This window comes from Tursiops truncatus, chromosome 16, assembly GCF_011762595.2.
Source record: "Tursiops truncatus isolate mTurTru1 chromosome 16, mTurTru1.mat.Y, whole genome shotgun sequence".
Taxonomy (NCBI): domain Eukaryota; kingdom Metazoa; phylum Chordata; class Mammalia; order Artiodactyla; family Delphinidae; genus Tursiops; species Tursiops truncatus.
In genome coordinates, this window is record NC_047049.1 from 75697518 (window position 1) to 75721940 (window position 24423).

Sequence of the window (24423 nt, forward strand, 5' to 3'; positions counted from 1 at the left end):
CAAGGCTTCTTAGAGAAAGTTCATCACGAGAGAGTGGGAGAATCAGGTAATACACAGGTTCTTTCTGATACGCTGTTAACTGGTAGGGAAAGAAATGATTTCAAGAAAATTAGCATCACTTTCCTGACACACTTCATCCCAGTCAAAGTGGATCTTTCTTTAAGCAAATCTACTGCATATAATTTATTGTTAGAGATGACAATTTGCCTGACAAAAGTATTGACGTTTGCCACAGATTCCCATAATGAATTCAAAGGAGACATGTGAGGTGCTCGTAAAGAGGATGTGGATACCTACGGAGTCCAAAGACTGACTCCTACAAGTGCCGACAGCATCCGCTGATCCCACGTAATCAAACGTGCTCTTCAGCCGGTTTGCACTATTATGATGAAGATGGTTGTTACAGTGGAAAACTAGCCCTCCTGGTAGCCCTAACTCTGATCAGCCCACAACTCCTCCACGATACCCCCAAACTGGTCAGACCACCCCCAAAATCTCCCCAGGACCTTGACTCAAGCATTTTGACTGAGGTCCACTCTGAGTAATCGATGCCTGTGTCAAACTAGTTACGAAGTATTTTGAACATCACTACCGGGTATAATCAAAACTCCTCTGCAGTCTAAGAATCTTTCTTTCCCCCAGAAACAGTTTCCTCTGGAGCTATTTGACAGTGGTGTCTTCCTAAAAGTTACTAGCTTGAAAGTGAGATTTGGCTCAATGAAATATGTTCCTTTCCTGTAGCAGGTTTTTCTCAAGTTTTCTTTTCTAATTAATGTCTTATGGTATCTACGCTCGTCTTTTTAAATGGTATTCCACATATCACATAAATTACCACTTTACCTCTGATAGAAACTTTCTAGATAGAGTACAACTCAAAATAAAATTCAGCTAAATAAATATATGGGGGGAGGCAGAAATTCTAATAAGTATCTTCAAAACATAAGTCCAAAAATAGTATTTTCAACACTTCATATATACACAGAAAATTGAGAGCTTGCCTAACCCAACGCCATGATTCTAGGGAGGTAAAACATCTCCTCAAAAGTTTAAATTTAGAAAAAGCAGCTTAGCAATATAAAAATTAAATTTATGGGAACTTAATCGTAAGTTGGTATCTACAAAGATAAGTGAAATGACAATACACACTTTTCTAGATGCTCATGCAAAAGAAAAAGGATTTTCCTTTGTAAAAGTAGATTTGAATTTCAAAGTTGATATGTGATGTTTAAAAATCAGGAGGGGTTATTCCAGGTAGAAAGAAAACTAGTTAAACTGAGAAATGTTTTACTCCTCTTTGATTCAAGCTTAATCCAAAAGCACTGCATTAAAACCCAGAAAAAACATTTTTTTAACTTTATGTAGTTTAATACCTTAATTTCAAACTGTTGCAACCAAAAGTGAATTTGAAAAATTAAAATACGCATAACATATTTGGATCTTTTTAAAAATAAGCCGTTAGTCTAATATCAAATAAAGATCACTAAAAAAAGTTTCTCCTCCATACTTACAAACGTTCTTTTCTCCTCCATACATACATACATATGTCGTATAGAATTAAAATTTTAAATTAATTTAAAATTAATGTACAAACCAATTAAAGTCCTAAGCTGTGTGACACTGAAATTTAAAAAACTACAAGGTTAACGAAAATACATCACATCAGAACTGATCACTCATTTTCTGTTAAACCATATATTATCATTTTTTAATCTCTTTACTTATCCAAACCAGAGCAATGATTAACAACAAAAACAGCAACTCATGGACCAATAATGGCAAATAAAAATTTTCAGTTTTATTCCTGGAGAAATAGTATAGCTGATTAAACCATACACTTCAGTAATTATAGCAACAAGCAAACAAATAAACAGGAAACAAAAATTTGACCATTCATCCTCCTGCTTAATTCTAAAATTTAATGAATTGGCTAAGAATGGGCAGTAGCCCAGAAATCACTCACAGCATAGAATGGAATATAATTTAAATTACCAAATAAGCTTTCAAAGAAAAATGTTTGCATTAGGAGACAGAATAAAAATTTCAAATTTTAGAAGAAAATGATTAGCTATTTGCAAAATTACAACTGACTAAAGCTGTAACACCATAATTTCGTTACTTCAAATATATGAGTGCCATGAAATTTTACTTGCCATAAAGAAGCTTAGGACACAGTCACATGGTTAGAGGCATTTGAGAATGAAATAAAGATTAATGACAGCCATGCATAAAGCAATTAATTGAAAGAGTCAAAATAACAGCTCCAAAAACGTTAGAAACACAAATGCTCAAGGAGAAGATTCTATTGTAACCATTGACATAAGCATGAGGTTCAAGGACACAGATCACCCTGAGGATGGATTTTTTTAAGTTCTTTAAGATGTCAACAGATCTGCTGGATGAAGCAGAAAGGCAGACTTAAGAAAATCACAACTAAAAGGCATTTACATATTTTGGTCAAAAGAAAATCTCCAAAACCTGTGAAAGAAATCATTCATAGAGTAGCTGAGTTCATTAAAATACTGCAAGACAACATAAATTAAGTACTTGCCCCTTGTGACTTCTCCACAGTGTTAGCCAGCATCTCCTGCAGGGCCCGGACAGAGAGGGACTGTTCCAGCACAAAGGTGCAGATGGAGAGGTCTGGGGGGACATTCTGTGCAGAAAGAAGGACAGCCGCCATCATCATCATCGTCGTCGTCATCATCATCACCACCATCACCACCACCACCACCATCATCAAGAATCTAGACCCAATTTACCTTTTTATACTTCAGTTTCTTTCACAGAAAGAATAAAGAGTACTTGTCAGTTCTCTAATATGAGCTCCCAAATCATCCAACTACATTGTCTACACCTCTCACACTTAATCCGCATTTTAATTTACGGATAACTATAAGCTACCATTTACTGAGCGCCTACTCTGATGAGGCACTGCACTCGGAGCTTTATCAATAACTCCTGTGGTCATCTACGATAAGGATTATTACTATTATTGTGTGGACAAGAATACAGAGAAGCTAGGTTACTTTTCCAAAGTCACAATTACTAAATTTTTCAAGCCGGGACTAAAAAGCCAGACTTCTCTGACTCTAGAGCATTCATTTCTAGTCTATCAAGTACTTCGCTGATAAAAAATGAAAAGGACAGAAGAATACTTTACTCAAATTAACAGTGAAGTTAAGCAAACATAAAATTGATTGGTATAAAATATTGATTTACACAGGCTTGTCCTTATCCACAAAGACAACGATTAGCTTGTCTTCCTCAAGTTGGGTATCATATCCGGCCTCGAACTTCAGATGCAATAATTTGACTTCTATTCGGTGTCCGCGTACTGCTTTATTTTCTCACTCATTCCTTTTCCTTTCTATTTCCTCCCATCAACTTCCATTCCAATCAAGTAATAACCCCATATATTCTGAAAATCCCAACAAGTAACTACCAAGGAGGTGAAGGAAACAGGATAAGAACCGACTGTCAAGTTACAGAGAACTACCCCAATTAGGAACAAATGCATTATCGTGCATGCATGCTTTTACTTTAGATAAAGCAGGATCCAGGAGGCAATCCAGCTGGGTATGGGAAGATGTTCAAAGGAGCATTTTCACAACAGAAGAACATTATAAATACATTAAACACAAAACACAAGCGAGAATATGTCTTCTTAAAAAGAACATTAGGAGGATAAATTGAAAACTTGATGCAGTGCCTCAGAATTACAATTTACAGTGTTAAAGTACTTACTAAATGGAGCCACTACCAATAAAAAGATCCTTATCAGCACAGAATGATGCTTTATGGTTTCTAGGAAAGATTAGGTACCAGGGTTCTAAAATTAAAGTTAAGATTATTTTATGGATAAAAGAAGCATATAATCACTAGTTACTCATACCCCACAAACCTTCCTGGCACCCATGTTTTGCTTTGCTTTGTTTTATTTCTTAATGAACTTTCATTTTCTGAATTCCTCTATCCTCTTATCATGGGCTTCTGTGGTCCCCAGCCCAATTTCTTTCCATTCCTCCTCAAACTATCTCAGCTAGTAGTCAAAGGAATCTCTCAAATCTGGGTGCAGCTACTACTTTTATACTCTGTGGTAATGCAAGGAATTTTCACACATTGAGGTATGGGGAAGTCATTCTGGCTTATACATGATTTGGCTTGAACTTCATGCTAAATGGAACAGTTAGCAATGCATGCATTGGTCTGTCAAACATGCAATCTGCTTTGACCATTTTTTTAAAATGCATTTACCAGGTTGTTCAGAATGTCCAGTTCGAAGATAGGAAATGGGGGCATTTTATCCCTACAATGCCAATGCTAGTACTCCTTCAAAGATGAGTTTCCCTTCCCAGACAGCAAGGTCATGCTGAGTTGCTGTGTGTGTGCTAATCTTTCTCTTTTGAAACCTTGAAGGGATGCACCCCTGTTTAATATTTGTCTTCTGTTCTCACAAGATATAAAACTGTGGTTCAGGCATTCAAAACGGAGCCAGATAGCCATTGTGCACGTGGTTTCAGACACATTCCTGTACTACTGAGAACTTGAATTTTCTGAACTGTATCAGACTCAGAGACTTCACCAGCTATTCTCAAAACAAGATCTGTTAGCAGCTGCCAGCTGCACCCTTATAGTCTCAAGGTCTCCCCTTGTAACTATTCAACCATTTCAGACCTCAACCAATCCTGGCTTAACAAGCACCCTTACTTCTTGCCAGCTCCAATTATAATTGGCAAACCACTTATGTAACTTTGTGGATTTTGCCTATATAAAGCGTCCCCCCATTCTGTAGTCTAGAAGAACACATTTCAAGTGTTTCTTGAATCTGTCTCCTGGGCTATAGTCCTCAGCCTGGCTCAAATAAAACTCTTTTCTATTCCGATTATAGAATGTTTATTGATTGTTTCCACTGACAGCAGTCAGCCAGACAAGGGCTTTCTTTCCAAAATCCTCAGATAAAAGACTGGAAGCTTGGAAAGGGACTCTCTTCTACTGTGAAATTCAGGATGAGCTCTTTTAAATTTAATATTCTCAGTTCTAACTATATTAATAACAATTTATCACACTAAGACAAATGCTACTGGGAAAAAATTGATTAAGGTAAGTGTTTATTCCATTCATATCCATTTAAACTGTGAGAGTTTGGAAGCTACACTTTGACAAATAGCACTAGTAGAGAACTATGTTAAGAAAGGGTGTGCTAGTGAACCAATTTCTAAAAATAAAAAGCCATGACTTGCCCATTTCTGTAGTGTAAATACTCCAATGATGGCTGGTTTCAAAGTGTAAAAGTTTACAAATCAGCTCACAAAACTGCCTAATATGCAACAATTAGCTCTCAGGAAACTAAGAGCCATTGCCAACACACCACTGAACTGATTTCATGAATTGCTTTAGAATCAGTGTATTATAATAGTTAAGAGATTGGATTCTATAAACAGATCACCTAAGCAAGCAAGAATCCTGGCCTCACTACGTACAAGCTATTAACTTTTCTAGTCTTCAGTTTCCTTCCCTGAAAAATGGGATAATAATTATACCATCCTCATAGGGTTGCTGTGAAAACATAAATGAGATTATCTAAGTAAAGAGCTTATCACAGTGTCAAGACCATAACAAGAACTCAAAATAAGGGATGTCATTAGTTAGTTTTGCATATTGTCATTTCTCTCCATCAATGGCATGTATGAAGCACCACTCATGTCTTAAAATTGGTTCTTAAATGGATTGTTTGAGAGAAATCACGTTTGAAAAGTCAAAGCATTAACTATGCAGCTGTTCATAACATCTAAAATGTTCTAGTTATGTTCAAGAAAAAGGCACTTTCTGGTACTATTGAAAAGTTTACATACTGGGTATATTTAAATTGTTTCCTACTTCACTTTCATCAAAATGTTAAAGTATGAATCACTGGAATATCTTACATTTATTTTAAAGAGCCTTGAAAACCACATGGATCTGAAATGAATTAATCCTGCCAAACAAATTTCATTTTTTCACAGAGCGACATACTTGTTACAGATAGTGGGGTTTAACAGGAATAAATGAACAATCAGCAAAGGCAATTCTCTCTCAGAGACTCTACCCATCTTTTTTTTTTTTTTTTTTTTTTTTTGCAGTATGCGGGCCTCTCACTGTTGTGGCCTCTCCCGTTGCAGAGCACAGGGTCCGGACGCGCAAGCTCAGCGTCCATGGCTCACAGGTCCAGCCGCTCTGCGGCACGTGGGATCCTCCCGGACCGGGGCACGAACCTGCGTCCCCTGCATCGGCAGGCGGACTTTCAACCAGTGCGCCACCAGAGAAGCCCTCCCCATCTTTTTTTGGACCTTTATCGCTCTCTCTTTGCCCCCTCCCCCCTCAAAACACACATAAATGTAATAGAAAAGCTGAGCAGTTAAAAAAAGAAAAAAGTTTTACCCCTTCCAGTAAAACTTGAAACAATACAAATCAGAGCCTTGCCCTCTTAGTTTCTTTTACTGGAAAGAGAAACGTCTGGTTGTTCTAGGCAACAGAATCATTACCAAAACTTGTTACTTTTTAAAAGTAACTACTTGTCACTTTTTAAAGTAAACTACTAAAAGTATTTCTTAATTTAGATGTATATTTCTTCAAATAACCCTCACATTTTTAGAGTTAAACCACACTGCAGCATTTATGTTAAGGCTTAGTTCCCACTTCCCCAAAATAAAGTGGTCAGTGGAAAAAAAAAGGGTCTCATTCATTAATTAAAGATCAACTAAATGGCCCCTAACACCAGGCACAAGAGGTAGAGTCTATACAGCTGTAGTGGGAACTTCAATTCACAAGCATTTGCATGTTACCATCTTTTCCTTACTCTTTTTCTTTACTCAAGTACTATTACTGAGAATTTTAATTTTTAGAACTTCAACTTGAAAGAACTTTACGTGCCCTTACAATGAGTGTGCTCCCAAACCATGAAATAAACCCTTATGTAATATACGTTTTACCTTACAGGTGCTTCAAAATAGACCACATCAGAACATGAAACAAAGAACTACTGCTCAGCCTGTACACCTACCTGCCTCTTAAACATTACACTTAGTTTTCATACAAAATTAAACCAGAGAAAGTATACACTTCGGTCTGTCTAAATGTGTATCTAGGCTGCCCGGAACCCAAAGCAGGCAGGTAGGAGGTTCATAATGCTTTTCATATGGAGACAAGACCAATTTGATAAGGACAGGTGTGCTTTGGCAAAGGTAACAAACCTTAAGCAAGCAGCATGGCTGCGTGTCTTCTCTTCTTTTAAAATACAAACTGGTCCCCGTTAGTCCCTGCCTGACAAACATTACCTCATCTTACAGGTAAAGAAATTCTCAAGAATAACCACAACATAGCCTCTGGCTTTGTTGGCACTGGAGAGTCTGTGTGAAATCGATTAGGTTTCCAACCGAGCGATCCATGGAACCATTTGGCATACACAGACGCATATGCCTAACTCACTTACAAACCTATTGAAACATGTCATTGACTTAACTGAACTGCAAACAATAATTGGGGCTATATACGCTACAGCAGACCACCTCTCTTGTTACCACTGTGTACAAATTGCACACTAACATACCACTCCATTTTAAGGTCTCGATGCCTTTGCTCATACTTTTTTCTCCCTCAGCGTGACCTATCCAATCTCCAGGTCTCCACCAGTGGAAAACTATTTCATATTTTTAAATCACACATAAATAAAATCACATATAAAAACATTTTCCTCGGTGAAAATTCAAACAATACTGAAAATTTTAATTCTCTCTTTCCTAATTTAGTTATACATACTCTCCGTCCCAGGCATAACCACACGGGAGCTGGATAAGCTTTCGGAGGTACATCTTTCCAGGCCTTTTCTTATGCATTTGCATACATATGTAAGCTCACATCAAAGTATATAGATTGGCTTTTCCCATTAACGGGCTCACTTTGTATAAATTCCATATTTTAATTTATTAATATGTATTGAAGATCATTTTCTGTTAATAGATCTCTATCGACTTCATTCTTCATGACAGCTAAAGGATCTAGACAAGCCATATGCCTCCTGAAGACTGGTTCAAGTTTCATACTATGAAACATTGTTACTCAACTTGGACCCTCACTCTCCCACCCCACCACGACCAGTCTGAAACGATGATTTGCAGAAGAAAGTGCTCAGTGTTTGAAGAGTTGACCTCAAACTACGATTTCACCTATTTCTGGAAAATTAAACAAATGCGCCTATAGGGACACAGTAGTAACAGTCCTAATGGCAGATCTTTACTTCGGTTTTTGTTTTCACAATCCTAAGTTTCTAATATGAAGACAAGTAATTTACCTTTTTACACTGCCTTTCAGTTGTGCACCAAATAACCTTCAGAGTAACATAGAGATATCTCAAAATATATTTTGAAAATTCATGAGGTATTAAATCTTGATAGCTTGACAGCATAAGCAAATGGGCAGGTCATTGTACCCAAGGACACGGGATTCCGAGTCAATGCATAACCAGCCAAGGGATCCCAGGTAAATCGGTCTGAGCTTCCCCATCCATTAAGTGGCAACATACCTATCGCACTTCACAGAAGATTTCTGAAGTCCAAATAAGAAAAGCAAAGCATTACAAACTAGAAAATCCCAACAAACTATCATTTTCTCTGCCTAATTAAAAAAATAGTCTATCTCACATTGAAAGCCAGAATCACAGAGATATAAATTAAGAGAAAAGCTTGTCTTCTACCAAGAAATGTGAAGACAGGATTCTTTGGAGTGGAACAGATGGTCTGAAGTTGATGCAGGTTTGTTTTCTCTCAGCCACCCATCTGCTGAGTGGCCTTGGGCAAGACACCATATCCACTGAGGGTCAACGTGCCCACGAGTTATGGAGATATCAAACTTCTCCAAAAAATAAAGATGTTGTTGTTGTTGAAGTTGCCAAGTGAAGACATGAAACAGGCAAAATCACACCTACCATACAGGGCGCGACATCCTTTAAAATGTTTGTATGTCCTACAATTCCAATGTAATTATGATGCTGTATCCCACTGACTTATATGAACTACTTTAGAAAAGAAATACCAAGCTGGATAAAAGGAAAATCTTAGTTCACTTTTTTCTCTTTATACGTCTTCAAAATTCCAATCATAACATTTCCCCAGCCTGGAAATGTGGTTGTTGCCAGACTTTCACACTTTTCTGTGAGAGTTCATAGTTCCAGGTAGTGTTGCTTGTCATATTCTTGTTCTCCTCAACCCACTTTGCACCAAAGATTAACAGAACATTGTCTTAGAGAAGGAAATATGTATCCTGCATCAATCACAGGATAAATTCTTTCTTCTTTCAGAGATCAGATTTTTGAAAGACAAGATAAATGTGATCACAGCAGATGCAACGGATATGCCTGGGTTTCCCCACGTCTCAAGCCTTTGAATCTCTTCAGAAAAGCTCAAGTCATTCCATGTGCCTTTCTTTTTATTTTTTTTTTTTCTATGGTACGCGGGCCTCTCACCGTTGTGGCCCCTCCTGCCGCGGAGCACAGGCTCCGGACGCGCAGGCCCAGCGGCCACGGCTCACGGGCCCAGCCGCTCCGCGGCATGTGGGATCTTCCCAGACCGGGGCACAAACCCACATCCCCCGCATCGGCAGGCAGACTCCCAACCACTGCGCCACCAGGGAAGCCCCCCATGTGCCTTTCTTAACAACACAGGTCCAAGTCAGAAAGGACCTGTTAGCACACTAAACAAGTGGTAATTAGCAGTACATCACCGCTACAAAGAGCCACAGCTCTGCCAATTAGCAGTTAATTATGAAAATTAATTATGAAAATCCTTAGTGAATTAATAGGGTTTCATATGATTTGCTCAGTGTTCATGTTTCTCCTTGGCATACATCTTCTCTAATACAATCTTCTTTAAACACCATATTAAGTAGATATGCCAGTCTGCCTTATTTTTCTAATTATTTTACTATTCAGCTGACTCAAATGTGCCAGTGCAAATCTGGAGGTATACCAGTTTGACATTCCCCCTGCATGACCTCTCTCCTGCTAATATCCTAACAGGAATAGTGTATTAGGTCAACTCTGTTCACACGTATCTTAACTGGGAGCCACTGTTGGTGAGAACACACATATTTAGTATTTTGAAAGCAAGACCCTCAAAAGGCAACCAAAGGAAAGGCTTCTGCTGTGAACTGAGCCTCAAGATGATACGCAGGTATGTCAAAAATCACATGTGCTACCAATGACTCATTGGATGTAGCCTCCTGCCTCTGAACATTGCTAAGTCAAACCCATCTATCTGTCACAATCTCCATAAAAGCTTAACAAACCAACCCTCCACACTCTAGGTGATGGCCCACTTACCTAATTTGCATGTGAAGCTCATAATTTCTATTCATATGTCACCATGATGTTCCAGGAAGTTGGGCTCAAATTAAGAAACCTGCTGTGGAAAAAGCTATGGCGCTTCACCACTAAATTCAGAGCTCAGAGCTCAGTAAACATCTGAATAAACGCATGAATAAGCGAACCACAAGAAGAAATAAATCGGTGGAAATAGTGGAACCACCGCTATAGTTCAACTACCCACCAATTACTTTGGAGCAAAGTTTCACTCTGCTCGAGTCTTTTTTTAAGTATTAGCAAAATAGGGACTTCCCTGGTAGTCCAGTGGTTAAGACTCTGCACTCCCTACGCAGAGGGCCCAGGTTTGATCCCTGGTCTGGGAACTAGATCCCGCATGCTACAACTAAGAGCCTGCATGCCTCAACTAAAAGATCCTGCGTGCCGCAGCTAAGACCCGGCACAGCCAAATAAATAAATAGTTTAAAAAAAAAGAATTAGCAAAATATATACATATTCATTACATATGTTGCAAGCAATTGGCAGTGTCATGATATTGAGTACACAAAAATAGTTTTGGCAAAAATAATGTATGGTCCAAGTATTTGTCAGATATCAGAGTCTGTGACATCTCAGCCTTGCCTCCCTGCAAGATCCCAGTGAACCACAGACAGTGATCAAACTTGGTGGATCCCCCAGTGAAAATTTCCAGTGAACCATAGAGGTGTCTTCGGGGAGTTCTGTGTAAAGGAGATTCAGGTAGAATCAATTCATAAGTTCGTTGCCTAGAAGTATTCGGGAAAAAAATACTTTTTACCGTAACCAGGTCAACCTAATCATCTGACATAGGACCTCTGTCACAACATCTATACCGCCTTGTCTCATAATCTGCTTAAAGAAAGGGAACAATTCACACAAACGTGTGGACACGGGCAATCAACAGCTTCTGCCTCACCTAGAGAACTACGGAAAGTCAAAAGGAGCAGAAGAAAACGAGAATTATGGCGTCCACATCCAGTTATGCAGGCAAAGATGATATCTTCAAATTTAATCAACAGTGTAATACAGTGCCGATTTATTCAGGCATAACATACAACCATCTCGCTCTTCGTGGGTATCTCATTCCATGGAAGTGTGCTGGATAATTCCATCGAAATTAATTTAAAATGGCAAGAGCTAAATTAATTACTCAGTATCAGTCTGAACAAATTAAGCTAGAATCAACTCAGTAATATCACTTGGAACCTCAAAACTGAAACTCCAAGCAGACTCAGATGGAGACAGTCAACACCTTGGAATTCTTACTAGGATTTTGCTCACACGGGATTCCCACACAGTTTCAAGAATTAAGAAGTAACTGTGTAGACACAATTATGTAAATAATAATGGCTACATGACTTTTAAAGCATCCTCTGTGTGCTAGGTCTTAATTCTCACCACAACTCTATAAGAGAATTATTATTATGATCTTCACTTTAGAAATGAGTAAATGTGAGTGACAAAATTAAATGACTCGATCTAAACCAGAAACTATTAAGAGGCATATCTGCTTAGCCTAAAACCCATATATCACCTTGTCCCCCTCAAGGTAATATTAGCCTGATTATCAGCTGTTCTTTTTTTCTTTTCGTTTTCCTGTACATTTGTGGTAATAGTTTTATTATTGATAAATTAAACTTCAATGCGACAGTGTACATGCTCTAAAAGAACTCACACATAGAATCATGAATACCAGAAACTCCATGACTGTCGCTTGAGAGACATCTCATAAGTTCATAACCTGGTATGAGCCCCTCTGGCAATGTATTAGCAAAAGCAAAAGTGTAATAAGGCATTAACATAGTGATCCTTCCTAGATGATGCCTTGTGGGTATAATCTGGATACAGGGATCTTTCCCTTGTTATCTGAAGATATGAGTCATCATGTCAAAGGAAAATATGATATTTTCTGGTTGAAGAATCTTGACGAGAGAGGTATATAGTAGAATTAGAAAACATACTTCAGGTATGTTATATAGAACTGAAACTAAAACTGTATCTGTGAGACTTAACCCTGAAATAATGTTAGGTGATCTGGACATACTCCAGAGTCCTATTAATCCATATAATCTATAAACATATAGCTTAAGGCAACAGAATGCAAATACAGTTTGGGTGACCAAAAATTCCATCTCACCTAACACATAATTTAGTTCAGAAGGGAGCTATCTGTAACACAAAGAAGTAACACAAAGGATATTTTAAGGAAGATAACTCTAGCAGCTGTGTACATGATGTATGAAGCCACAGTGTGACACTATTTATGTTCAAGGATCAATTCAGGAAAGATAAAAAGACTTTAATGAGCTACATTTTTAAAAGAAATTATGGGGACTTCCTCTTATGGCTGAGTGAGGAGGTTGGCAAATCCTCCCCCTAAAAAGCAAGCTGGATAAAATTGACAAGAATAACCTTTTAGAGCCGTAGGACTTAACCAGAGGCATGAAAAAATATGACAAACTTTTATGCTTGAAAACTGCTGAACTTCAGGTAAGAACAGGAAGAGTCTGTGGTGCTATTTCTGAAGCCTGCTCCCATCTCCCCACAGCTCAGCTGATGGGCAGCTGCTGCAGGAATGTGGTGTGGGGTAGGCTGGGAGGACCAGAAGCTGTGCCACCTTATGAAAGGGGGCTCGCTTGACTGGGAGCAGATGCCATGCACAATGCATTGTATGTGAAAGTGACACTTTCCAGAGAAACTCAACAGCTCTTCTAGCCTCACTCAGTATATTCCTGACTGAAGTTGAAGCATGCAGAGTAGTTCCAAACTATTCACACACTCCTGGCTAACTCTGAAGTAGCATGTACATAAGAAAGACACAAAGAACTCGCAAAAAGCAAATCTGGAACAGATTTTACATAACCTGAACTTCTCATGTGCTTCTCTACCCATACACAGGTCCATATGCAGAGAACAGAACTCTTACTGTTTGAAGTACCTGAGTGCAACCTCTGTACAATCACTGCCTTAACTCTAAGCTATGCAGAAACAGGGTAACTTTTAAGAACCAGGCTAAAATAAAAGAATGAAAAAATAAAATGGAGCAGTGACATCAATGACAACACATCATAGGGGAGACATCTCACAGGCAAGTTACTAAACAATAAACAAACCAACAAAAACAGGAACAACCACCTTCTTAGCCCAGGCAAGTTACTAAACAACAAAAAAACAAACAAAAACCAGAACAACAACCTTCAGTGGAGAAATACCACAATTTATAGTTCCTACAATATATTATATAAAGAGTCCAGTTTTAACAAAAAGAAAAGTGGCACACGCAAAGAAACAAAAAAACAGGAAAGTGTAACCTATACTGAGAGAAAAACAGTCAAGAGAAACTGTCAGTGAGTATCCCCAGATGTTGAAATTAGCAGATAAAGGCTTCAAAGAAAACTTTAGACATACAAATAGGGACTTCCTTCGTGGTGCAGTGGTTAAGAATCCACCTGCCAATGCAGGGGACATGGGTTTGATCCCTGGTCCAAGAAGATCCCACATGCCATGGAGCAACTAAGCCCGAGTGCCACAACTACTGAGCCTGCGCACCTAGAGCCCATGTTCTGCAACAAGAGAAACCCCCACAATGAGAAGCCCGTGCACCGCAACGAAGAGTAGACCCCACTTGCCGCAACTAAAGAAAGCCCGTGCACAGCAACGGAGACCCAACGCAGCCTAAAATAAAGTTAAAAAAACCATACAAATATATTTAAAGAACTACAGGAAAAATGTTTAGAGAAATAAAGAAAAGTATGATAATAATTAGTCAATGAATAGAAATGCTCAATAAAGATACAGGAATTACACAAAGAGAACCAAATGGATTTGAGTATAATAACTAAAATAATAAATATGCTAGAGGGGTCCAATGGCAGATTTAAAATGAAAGGACAAAGAATCAGTGAACTCAAAGCTCATTTAATAGAAATTATTCAATCAGAAATACACAGAGAAAAAAAAAACAGGAAAAAAATTAAATGAGCCTCAAAAACCTATGGAATAATATACAGGTAATGGGAGTCCCAGAACAACAGGAGACAAAGGACAGAAAATATATTTGAAGAAATAATGGCCAAAAACTTCCAGAATTTAAAGAAAAACATTAGTTGAAACATCCAAGAAGCATAAAAATACCGAAGTAGGATAAACACAAAGGGATTCACACCTAGACACATCATACTCAAACTATTGAGAGTCAAAGACAAAAAAAAGAGGAAATATTTAAAGCAGCAAGACAAAAATTTACTCATCACAACATGATTAATTGCTGACTTCTCATCTGAATCAAGAGAGAACAGAAGGCAGCTGACAACTTATCAAAGAGCTGAAAGAAAAAAACTGTCAACCAAAAATTCAATATCGAGCTAAACTTTTTTTCAAACATGTAAAATAAATACATTCCAAGATAAACAAGGATGGAGAATTTATTGCTACCACAGTTGCCTTACAAGAATGCCCACTCTCAACAACTTTTATTCATCGTAGGACTGGAAGTCCTAACCACAGCAATTAGTCCAGAAAAAGAAATAAAAGGCTTCCAAATTGGAAAGGAAAAGTAAAATTCTCTCTATTTGCAGATGACTAATATTATATATCAAAAATCCTAAAGACGCCACCAAAATTTCATTAGAACTAATAAATAAATAAAGTTTCAGGATACAATTTCAATACATAAAAATCAGTTGTGTTTCTACATATTAGCAACAAACTATTAGAGAGAAATTTTTTTTAAAAATCCCAGTTTACAACTGCAGCAAAAATAAAATAAAATACTAAGGAATAAATTTAACCAAGAAGGTGAAAGATCTGTACAGTGAAAACTATAGAACATTACTGAAGGAAACTGAAGAAGACACAAATAAATGCAAAGACATTCTGTGCTCAAAGATTGGAAGAAGGATGTTGTAGAAATATCTACACTACCTAAAGTGATCTACAGATTCAATGCAATCACTATCAAAATTCCAATTCATTTTTCATACAAATAGAGCAAACAATCCTAAAACTCATATGGAACTACAAAAGACACCAAATAGCCAAAGTTATCTTGAGAAAGAAGAAAGCTGGAGGCAGCACGATTCCTGCTTTCAAAGTACATTACAAAGCTATAGTAATCAAAACAGTATGGTATTGGCATAAAAAGACACATAGACTAATTGAACATTATAGAAACCCAGAAATAAATCCATGCATACATAGTCAATTCATCTACAGCAATGAAGTCAAGAATATTTAATAGGGAAAGGATAATCTCTTCAATAAATGGTGCTGGGAAAACAGGATGGCCACATGTAAAAAAAATGAAACTGAACCACTATCTTACACATCACACACAAAAATAATCAACTTGAGATGGTTTTAAGACTTGAAGGTAAGACCTGAAATCATTAATACTCTTAGAAGAAAACATAGGGGGTAAGCTTCTTGACATTAGTCTTGGCAATAATTTTTTGAATTTGACACCAAAGCAAAGGCAACAAAAGTTAAAATAAACAAGTGGGATTACATCAAAGTAAAAAGCTTCTACACAGTAAATAAGACCATCAACAAAATGAAAAGGCAAATCATATCTCTGACAAGGGATTAACATCCAAAGTGTATAAAGAATGTATATAACTCAACTGCAAACAATTTGATTTAAAAATGGGCAAAGGAAGTGAATAGACATTTTCCCAAAGAAAACATAAAAATGGGCAACAGGTACAAGAAAAAATGTTCTACATCACTAATCATCAGGAAAATGCAAATCAAAATCACGATGAGATATCACCTCACACGTGTTAGAATGGCTATTATCAAAAAGACAAGAAATAACAAATACTCGCAAAGATATGGAGAAAAGGGAACCCTTTAGCACTGTTGGTAGGAACTTAAATAGGTGCAGACACTACAGAAAACAGTATAAAGAAAAATTAAAAATAAATCTAACATATGATCCATATCTATATCTATATCTATATCTATCTGGATATAGATCCAAAGGATCTCAAGGAGATATCTGCACTCCCAGGTTCACTGCAGCATTTTTCAAAACAGCCAAGATAAGGGAACAATCTAATTGTCCATCAATGAATAAATGGTAAGTGGAAAAAGAAGACGTGAAACATATATATATATAAATATATATGTATATATTTATACACACACAAACCATGGAGAATTATTCAGCCCTGAGAAAGAAAGAAATACTGCCATTTGCAACAACAAACATGGCACTTGAGGGTCTTATGCTAAATGAGACATCAGACAGAGAAAGACAAATGCTATATGATATGGAATTTTGAAAAGCCAAACTCAGAAACAGAGACTACAACGGTGGTTACCAGGGGCTGAGAGGTGGGGAAAAGGGGAGATATTGGTCAAAGAGTACAAACTTCCAGTTTAGGATGAGTAAATTTTGAGGATCAGTCTACAGCACAGCAGTTACAGTTAATAACACTATATTATATAGTTCAAAGTTGCTAAGAGAGTAGATCTTAAATGTTTTTGCTATTAAAAAAGAATGGTAATTACATGATGTAATGCACTATATATGTATATATGTATATATAATGTATATACACCACCCATATACATGTACACACATATACACACACCATATATATGATATGTATATCATATAAACATATATAATAAATATACATATATATGATAAGAATAATACAAAGAGAATGAAGCTATGTGGAATAAAGTTTCTATATTTTGCTGGAATTAAATTAGTATTAATCCGAAGTAGACTGTGAAGTTACATTGATGAGTTAAAACAAAATAAAATATTGCATATTATAATCCTTAGAGTAACTATTAAGAACGTAACTGAAAAGATATATAGAAAAAAAAGGTTTCAACATGGCACACTAACCATTTACACAAAATAAGGAAATAACAGAGAAACAGAGGAACAATAACAACAAAGGAGGAATATAAAAACTAAACAAAATGGCAAATGTAAATCCAACCATTTCCTTCTTATTTTAAAAAGAAAATGTGATAAATATATAGAACGGAATACTATTTAGCCTTTAAAGAAGAAGGAAATTCTGACATTTGCGACAACGTTGATGAACATGGAAGGAAATAAGTTGGACCCAGAAAGACAAATACTTCATGATCTCACTTATATGTGGAATCAAAAATGGTCAAACTCATCGAAGCAGAGAAAATGGTTGTTGCTAGGGGTTGAGGGTTGGGGGAAATAGATGTTAATCAAGGAGTAGTAAGTTTCAATTACGCAAAATGAGTAATTCTGCAGATCTAATGTACAGCATGGTAACGACAGTTCATAATACTGTACTGCATACTTGAAATTTGCTAAAAGAGTTGATCTTAAGTGCCCTCACCACATAAAAAACTATCGTAACATGTGAAGTGATGGATATGTTAATTGGCTTGATTGTGATAATCATTTCACAATGTATACATATATCAAAACACCACAATTTACACCTTAAACATATACAATGTTGGTCTGTCAATTACAACCTCAATAAAGCTGGGGGGGAAATCCCATTGCCTAATAAATTAAGACCAAGCTCCACTATCTGGTATTCATATTCTGGATCCAACCTAATTTTCCAGCCTACGTTAAATGCTTCCTACAATAGACTAAATTAGATAATTCTCTACTTTTCACAAATACATTTTCCCATCTTTGGCCTTTGTCCAATTTCTACTCATCCTTCAACTCCAAGCTCAAATACAACCACATCCATGAAGCATCTCGTGATGACCCAAACTGCCACATACTACACCAATTTGTATGCAACGTATCTTTCATACTCCTTTGTAAGCTAATGAGACAGTGTTACCTCCATAATGCCTTACTTCTTGTGTACTTCGTTGAATAGTGCTACCTGTGCCTCACAGAAAAGTCCATTAAAGAGAAACCATTTTTGTGACATGACACCTGTACCGTCTCATTGCAAATAGACCACCGAAAAAATATTTGTAAATAAGCCCTAGAAATATTTTTAAGTTATTTAAAAAATATTAACTGATGAGTTTTCAATAATGTAGCTATGATTTGTCAAAGATAAACATGTTAAAATAATGCAAATACTAACTGTAATATTCTGATGATGGTCTAAAATTTCTAATTTACGCTGATTGGAAAAAATATCTTCATAGGGCCGAACATTAAGCAATCAAAATCATCATACACAGAATTTAAATGCATTATTTCAGGACCCTCTACTGTAGGAAATGAAGTAAGATTCATACACATCCAATCCACTCACATGTAGGTTACCAACCTGAAAGATTCATTGGATCTTTACAGGAATAAATTCTTTGGTGATAAAAATTACACACTTCTAGGGCTTCCCTGGTGGCGCAGTTGTTGAGAGTCCGCCTGCCGATGCAGGGGACACGGGTTTGTGCCCTGGTCCGGGAAGATCCCACATGCCGCGGAGCGGCTGGGCCCGTGAGCCATGGCCGCTGAGCCTGTGCGTCCGGAGCCTGTGCTCCGCAACAGGAAAGGCCACAACAGTGAGAGGCCCGTGTACCGCAAAAAAAAAAAAAAAATTACACACTTCTAAATCTTTTATTTGGCAAGTACCACAATAGACTTGAATGTCTCATGCCAGGTTTAATCCTAGTAAAGAGATTTAATGATAAAATCACCCATTAAAGTAACCATCTATTTTCTACAAGCTAATCAAGTTTATATGAATTTCATCCACATTAACCAGTTTATGTTTATACCCATAAGTGGTTGAAGAATGAATGACCTAGTTATTTAAGTTTTGGTGTCTGCTGAAATGCATCTTTGTTAGACTGATCTCATTTCCTGCGGAAACCAATTTCATTTCCTTTATGACAGAGCACCAGGCCAGAAGGGCAAGTGAAAAGCAAGCAACATAAAGTACCAGGGACTTCAGGAAAACCTCCATATCTGTTCAGTGAAACATTCCCATCATTAAGCATTAACTTGCTCACACTTTTACAGGTTACACCTGTAACACTAACCAGCTTAAACAGTTCACAGTGAATTGATATATGCTCAATAAAACTAGCAATTTAGTTGTCATAGTATGCTCAAATTCAGATTAGCAGTCTGAGTACCTGTAAGGCTACTACCACGTTTTACCTATGTAACTTTAAACCTTTAGCTAGAAACACATTTTTTTTTCTTTTTTTTTTTTTTTTCTTTTTTTTTTTTTTTTGCTGTACGCGGGCCTCTCCCGTCGCGGAGCACAGGCTCCGGACGCGCAGGCTCAGCGGCCATGGCTCAGGGGCCCAGCCGCTCCGCGGCATGTGGGATCTTCCCGGACCGGGGCACGAACCCGCGTCCCCTGCATCGGCAGGCGGACTCTCAACCACTGCGCCACCAGGGAAGCCCTAGAAACACATTTTTAAAGGACAATATAAAAGCTCAACTTCTTAAGTAAAGCTTTATCTTCAAAGATGCCTAATTGGGATATGTAAATGTATTCTGGCCTTTAAAAATTCATGTTGAAATACGAAATACTTTTTGCTTTTCTGAATTTGACTTCTAAATTTGATTTTACCACTAACTTATTTATACAATCTTTCAAAAGAATTTTTGAAAATTTTATTCAAAGTGGAATGTTGGGATCTGGTTCAGAAACTCATCAGGAAATCAGCAATATGATGGTAGAGAGCCACTGAAAGAAAAAAAAATGAAATAAAACACGATGCTGTGAAACATCTAAGGTTAATTTCAGGGACCCCGAGCAGAAGCATTTCATTAAGTTAGAAACTGGAGTAGATATCAGTAGTCTCCAAACCTCTTTCCCTGTACACTGTATATTACTTTCTTAATGCCGCTGTAACAAATTACCACACATTTAAGGCAATACAAATTTATTCTCTTACAGCCCTAGAGGTCAGAAATCTGAAACCACTGGGCTAAACTCAAGATGAGAGCAAGGATGATTCTTTCTGGAGGCTCTGAAGGGAGAATCTGGTACCCTGCCTTTTCCAGCTTCTAGCGGCCACCTACATTCCTCGACTTGTGGCCCCTTCCTCCATTTCCAAAGCACGTGACTCTAATATCCGCTTCAGTTTTCACACCCCCTTCTCCTCTTCTGTAGTCAAATCTCTCTGAGCCTCCCTCTTATGAGGACACTTGTGAATACAGTTACAATTTACCAACATAATCCAGGACAATCTCCTATTGTCAAGATCCTTAACTTGCATCTGAAAAGTCTCTTTTCCCATATAACGCATTCACAGCTTGCAGGGACTAGGAACTGGATATTGGTGGCAGCAATTCAGCCTACCATATACTCTATAAGCAAATATTTTGAACATTTATTTGCAAAAAGGAGCATATTAAAATGTTATTTTCATCACAGATCTGTATGCCAGTACTTAACATATATTACAAAAGATTTAAAATGAAAATTAATGATAAACAATATTTTCTATAAATTTTATTATAATTGTAATATAATAAATCATTTTTTGCTTGGGTTATGAATATAATGTGACTGAATATGCTTCATTATTTTTAAAACCTTAAGATTTAAACTTTGTGATACAATAATAGGAAGGCTGGTTTCGAGTTCAGTCTCTCAAAAATTTGTTTTAATGGCTTTTGAAACTGCAAAAGAAATGTCACAAACAACGCACAGATCCAAATGGAAAAAGATTCATTCTAATCCACCAATTATAAAAGGATTTTGTTGAAATTCAACTACTAACTCTCCATTTTGCCTGTTGTCAGTCAGTTCTTAAACTAATCACACAATGTTTTATTTTTAACAAATGGATTCAAATTTCACTTTACCTCATTATTTAAACAATTAGAAAATTTGACATTCACGTTTTTTAAAGTCTGCTATGTCAGAGATTACATACATGACACATTTAGACCATTTTGAGCGATATACCGATGTCATTAAAAAAACATACTCCAACATCCATTTTCAAAATGTCCTCTCCATGGTAAAATTACTTGGAGAACAGGTGCTTTTTCATTGTAAAAAATGTCATCTTCACCCTGGAAATATCTTCAAGGGAATATGCTATGAAAAGCTCCCAATCATCAATCACTACAAGTCTGGAACAGTTAAATTTTTGTAAAATTAAACCTTCAAATTAAGTACTTGGCCACAAAATTACAAGAAGACTGTCCATGGTGTAGCCACTGCACATCTCATTTTAAAGTACTATTAAAGAACATGCTATATAAAAAATAAATTAAATAAAATTCAAAAATAAATAAATAAAGTACTATTAAGATTTTATATTCTGGCTCCAACTTCTTTGTTTCAATAGCTTGCCTAAGAAAGAAAGTGTGAATTCCATGTAAGGAGCTAATTTTGTGAACTTACCCAAGATTCTCATTTTATTTCTGGTCAAGCAGCCACTCCATTAGTGGTTATATCTGCCCATTTTCCTTCATCAACACCATCCTCATCCTCCCCCAATCCTTGCTTTGGCAAGAGGCTTTTTCACTATTGAGAACACAATCTTCTCCGTAATATTTCAAAATGTTTTTTAAAAGTAGCTCTTAAGGATTTTCATTATTGAAACAAAATCAATGCAATTCTATGGCCCATCTCCCATGCTGCATAACAACTGTCCTACTTCTTTCACTTTTTTTTTTTTTTTTTTTTTTGCGGTACGCGGGCCTCTCACTGTTGTGGCCTCTCCCGCTGCGGAGCAACAGGCCCCGGACGCGCAGGCTCAGCGGCCATGGCTCACGGGCACAGCCACTCCGCGGCACGTGGGATCTTCCCGGACCAGGGCACGAACCCATGTCCCTTGCATCGGCAGGCGGACTCCCAACCACTGCGCCACCAGGGAAGCCCTTCTTTCACTTTTTATTCAGCAATGCTTTCTATATGTCTTCCAGCAATATTTCCTAGCACAAATATGCATCTTTGTGTGTGACATGGTTTCCTAGTATTACTGATATTTCGGCCAGTTTTAAGATAGTGTTCCCCCCCCAAAATGTGACTTTTTGTCTTCCACTTTTAAAGAAGACACAATAAGAAGCTGCTAGATATTTTTCAGGGACACTGCAAGTCATGAAACTCAAACCTCATGATCTAAATATTTAGTTTCCTTGTGCACATGTGTAAAAATCTCACTAGGATATGTACCTAGGAGTGAATATCTTAAATTAGTGTGCGCACATCTTCAATTTTATTAAATAGCCACAGTCTTCCAGTATACATTCCTACCAGAGGTGGGTGGAAATTCCTATTGCTCCAGATTTTCACCAACAATAATACTCCCAATCTGCGAAATGATCCTTCATTGTGCTTTTAATTTGTATTTCCCCAATTAATAATGAGGGTTGATAATGTTTTCATATTATAATGGTCCATTTGTATTTCCTTTTCTGTGAAATGCCTGTTCACTTGTATCTCTTTTTTCCTCTGGTCATCATTCACATAGATAGGAATAATCTATGTATCCTGGATACTTCTAGGTCTCAAATTTTGTGTTTTGGTATGCAACAAACCGAATAATAAAACTTAGGTTTTCCTTTGAGGGTCTATACTTTTTATTTTGTTGTTAAAATACATTTTCATAGGGCTTCCCTGGTGGCGCAGCGGTTGAGAGTCCCCCTGCCGATGTAGGGGACACAGGTTCGTGCCCCAGTCCGGGAAGACCCCACATGCTGCGGAGCGGCTAGGCCCGTGAGCCATGGCCACTGAGCCTGCACATCCAGAGCCTGTGCTCCGCAACGGGAGAGGTCACAACAGTGAGAGGCCCACATACCGCCAAAAAAAAAAAAAAAAAAATAGTATGCTACAAACAATATTTCTAACTCTCATGAAAACACAAGAAACTAAATATTCTAATATTTGCAACCTTGAATTTTACAGGGATAAGAGATGTGTATTTAGTTAAGGAAGATCTCAGGGGAGTATAAGGTAGAGAATAGCATAGGTATTTTTTTTCAGTCTCCAAGTAGAATTTTAATTATGACATTATAATTTTAAAACGCTATTAATTATTCAATTCATCAGTGTTTAAAGACTATATGACAATTCAGTGGTCACTACAAAGTTAGTTTATATTTAAATCAAAGCCATGTGTCACAAGCTACATTCTCATTCCCTGTAACATTTATAGGTTCATTACATGTTCCATTGGGGGAACAGAGGTTCTTACCAATTCAATTCCACAAACATTTAGTGAGTAATTACTATGTGCCAGGAACTCTAGTTTTCCATTAAATTTACTTCTATTATTATAAGACAGTTATAAAGACTTGGTTACAACTTGGACTGATTGGCAGAAAACTCAACAGATTTCACTGGTGCCATGATGTCCTCGGCATTGAGAGAATAAAGCTGAAACTCTCCAATAAGCTCGTTAAGTGTTTATTTTATCAAAAATGTGGAAAAGTCACATGTATCCCTGCTGTCATCAATTAATTCTCTACCATCCCTATAACTACCAGCTGATGACTAACTGTTAAGGGCATTATCTGAAAAATTAGGAGAGAAGCACTTTGTCTAACACAGCACTGAAGATCTCATTTTCTTTTGTGAATTGCCAATAACTCGTAACAGTCAGTGAACATACAGGATCACTGAGAAGTTTACAGTGCAGCAGGGCTACACTCAATATGTTATCAACAAGGGTATCATTTAAGCCTCACCCATTTTTAGAAATAAGAGATCAGACAAATACTAAAATTAACATATACCTTGGGCTTCCCTGGTGGCGCAGTGGTTGAGAGTCTGCCTGCTAATGCAGGGGACACGGGTTCGAGCCCTGGTCTGGGAAGATCCCACAAGCCGTGGAGCAACTAGGCCCGTGAGCCACAACTACCGAGCCTGCGTGTCTGGAGCCTGTGCTCCGCAACAAGAGAGGCCGCAACAGTGAGAGGCCCGCGCACCACAATGAAGAGCGGCCCCCCGCTTGCCTCAACTAGAGAAAGCCCTCGCACAGAAACGAAGACCCAACACAGCAAAATAAATTAATTAATAAACTCCTACCCCCAGCGTCTTAAAAAAAAAAAAAGAAAAATATACCTACACGTCAACTGGGATACAAAAGGAAGTACAGCTGACCCCCTTTCCCAAACAGCCGTGTTTAATAGACTAAGAGATTGCAGAAAATTA

At 37.4% G+C, this 24423-nt stretch overlaps 1 protein-coding gene across 1 annotated transcript in view; it reads right to left on the bottom strand.

Moving 5' to 3' along the window:
- Positions 1–24423, bottom strand: part of RYR2 (ryanodine receptor 2) — a 510050-nt gene that overhangs the window by 455045 nt on the left and 30582 nt on the right. Inside the window, exon 3 of the mRNA XM_073793696.1 lies at positions 2545–2653. Coding sequence (XP_073649797.1) covers positions 2545–2653 — 109 coding nt within the window. The remainder of the gene's footprint in view (positions 1–2544; positions 2654–24423) is intronic.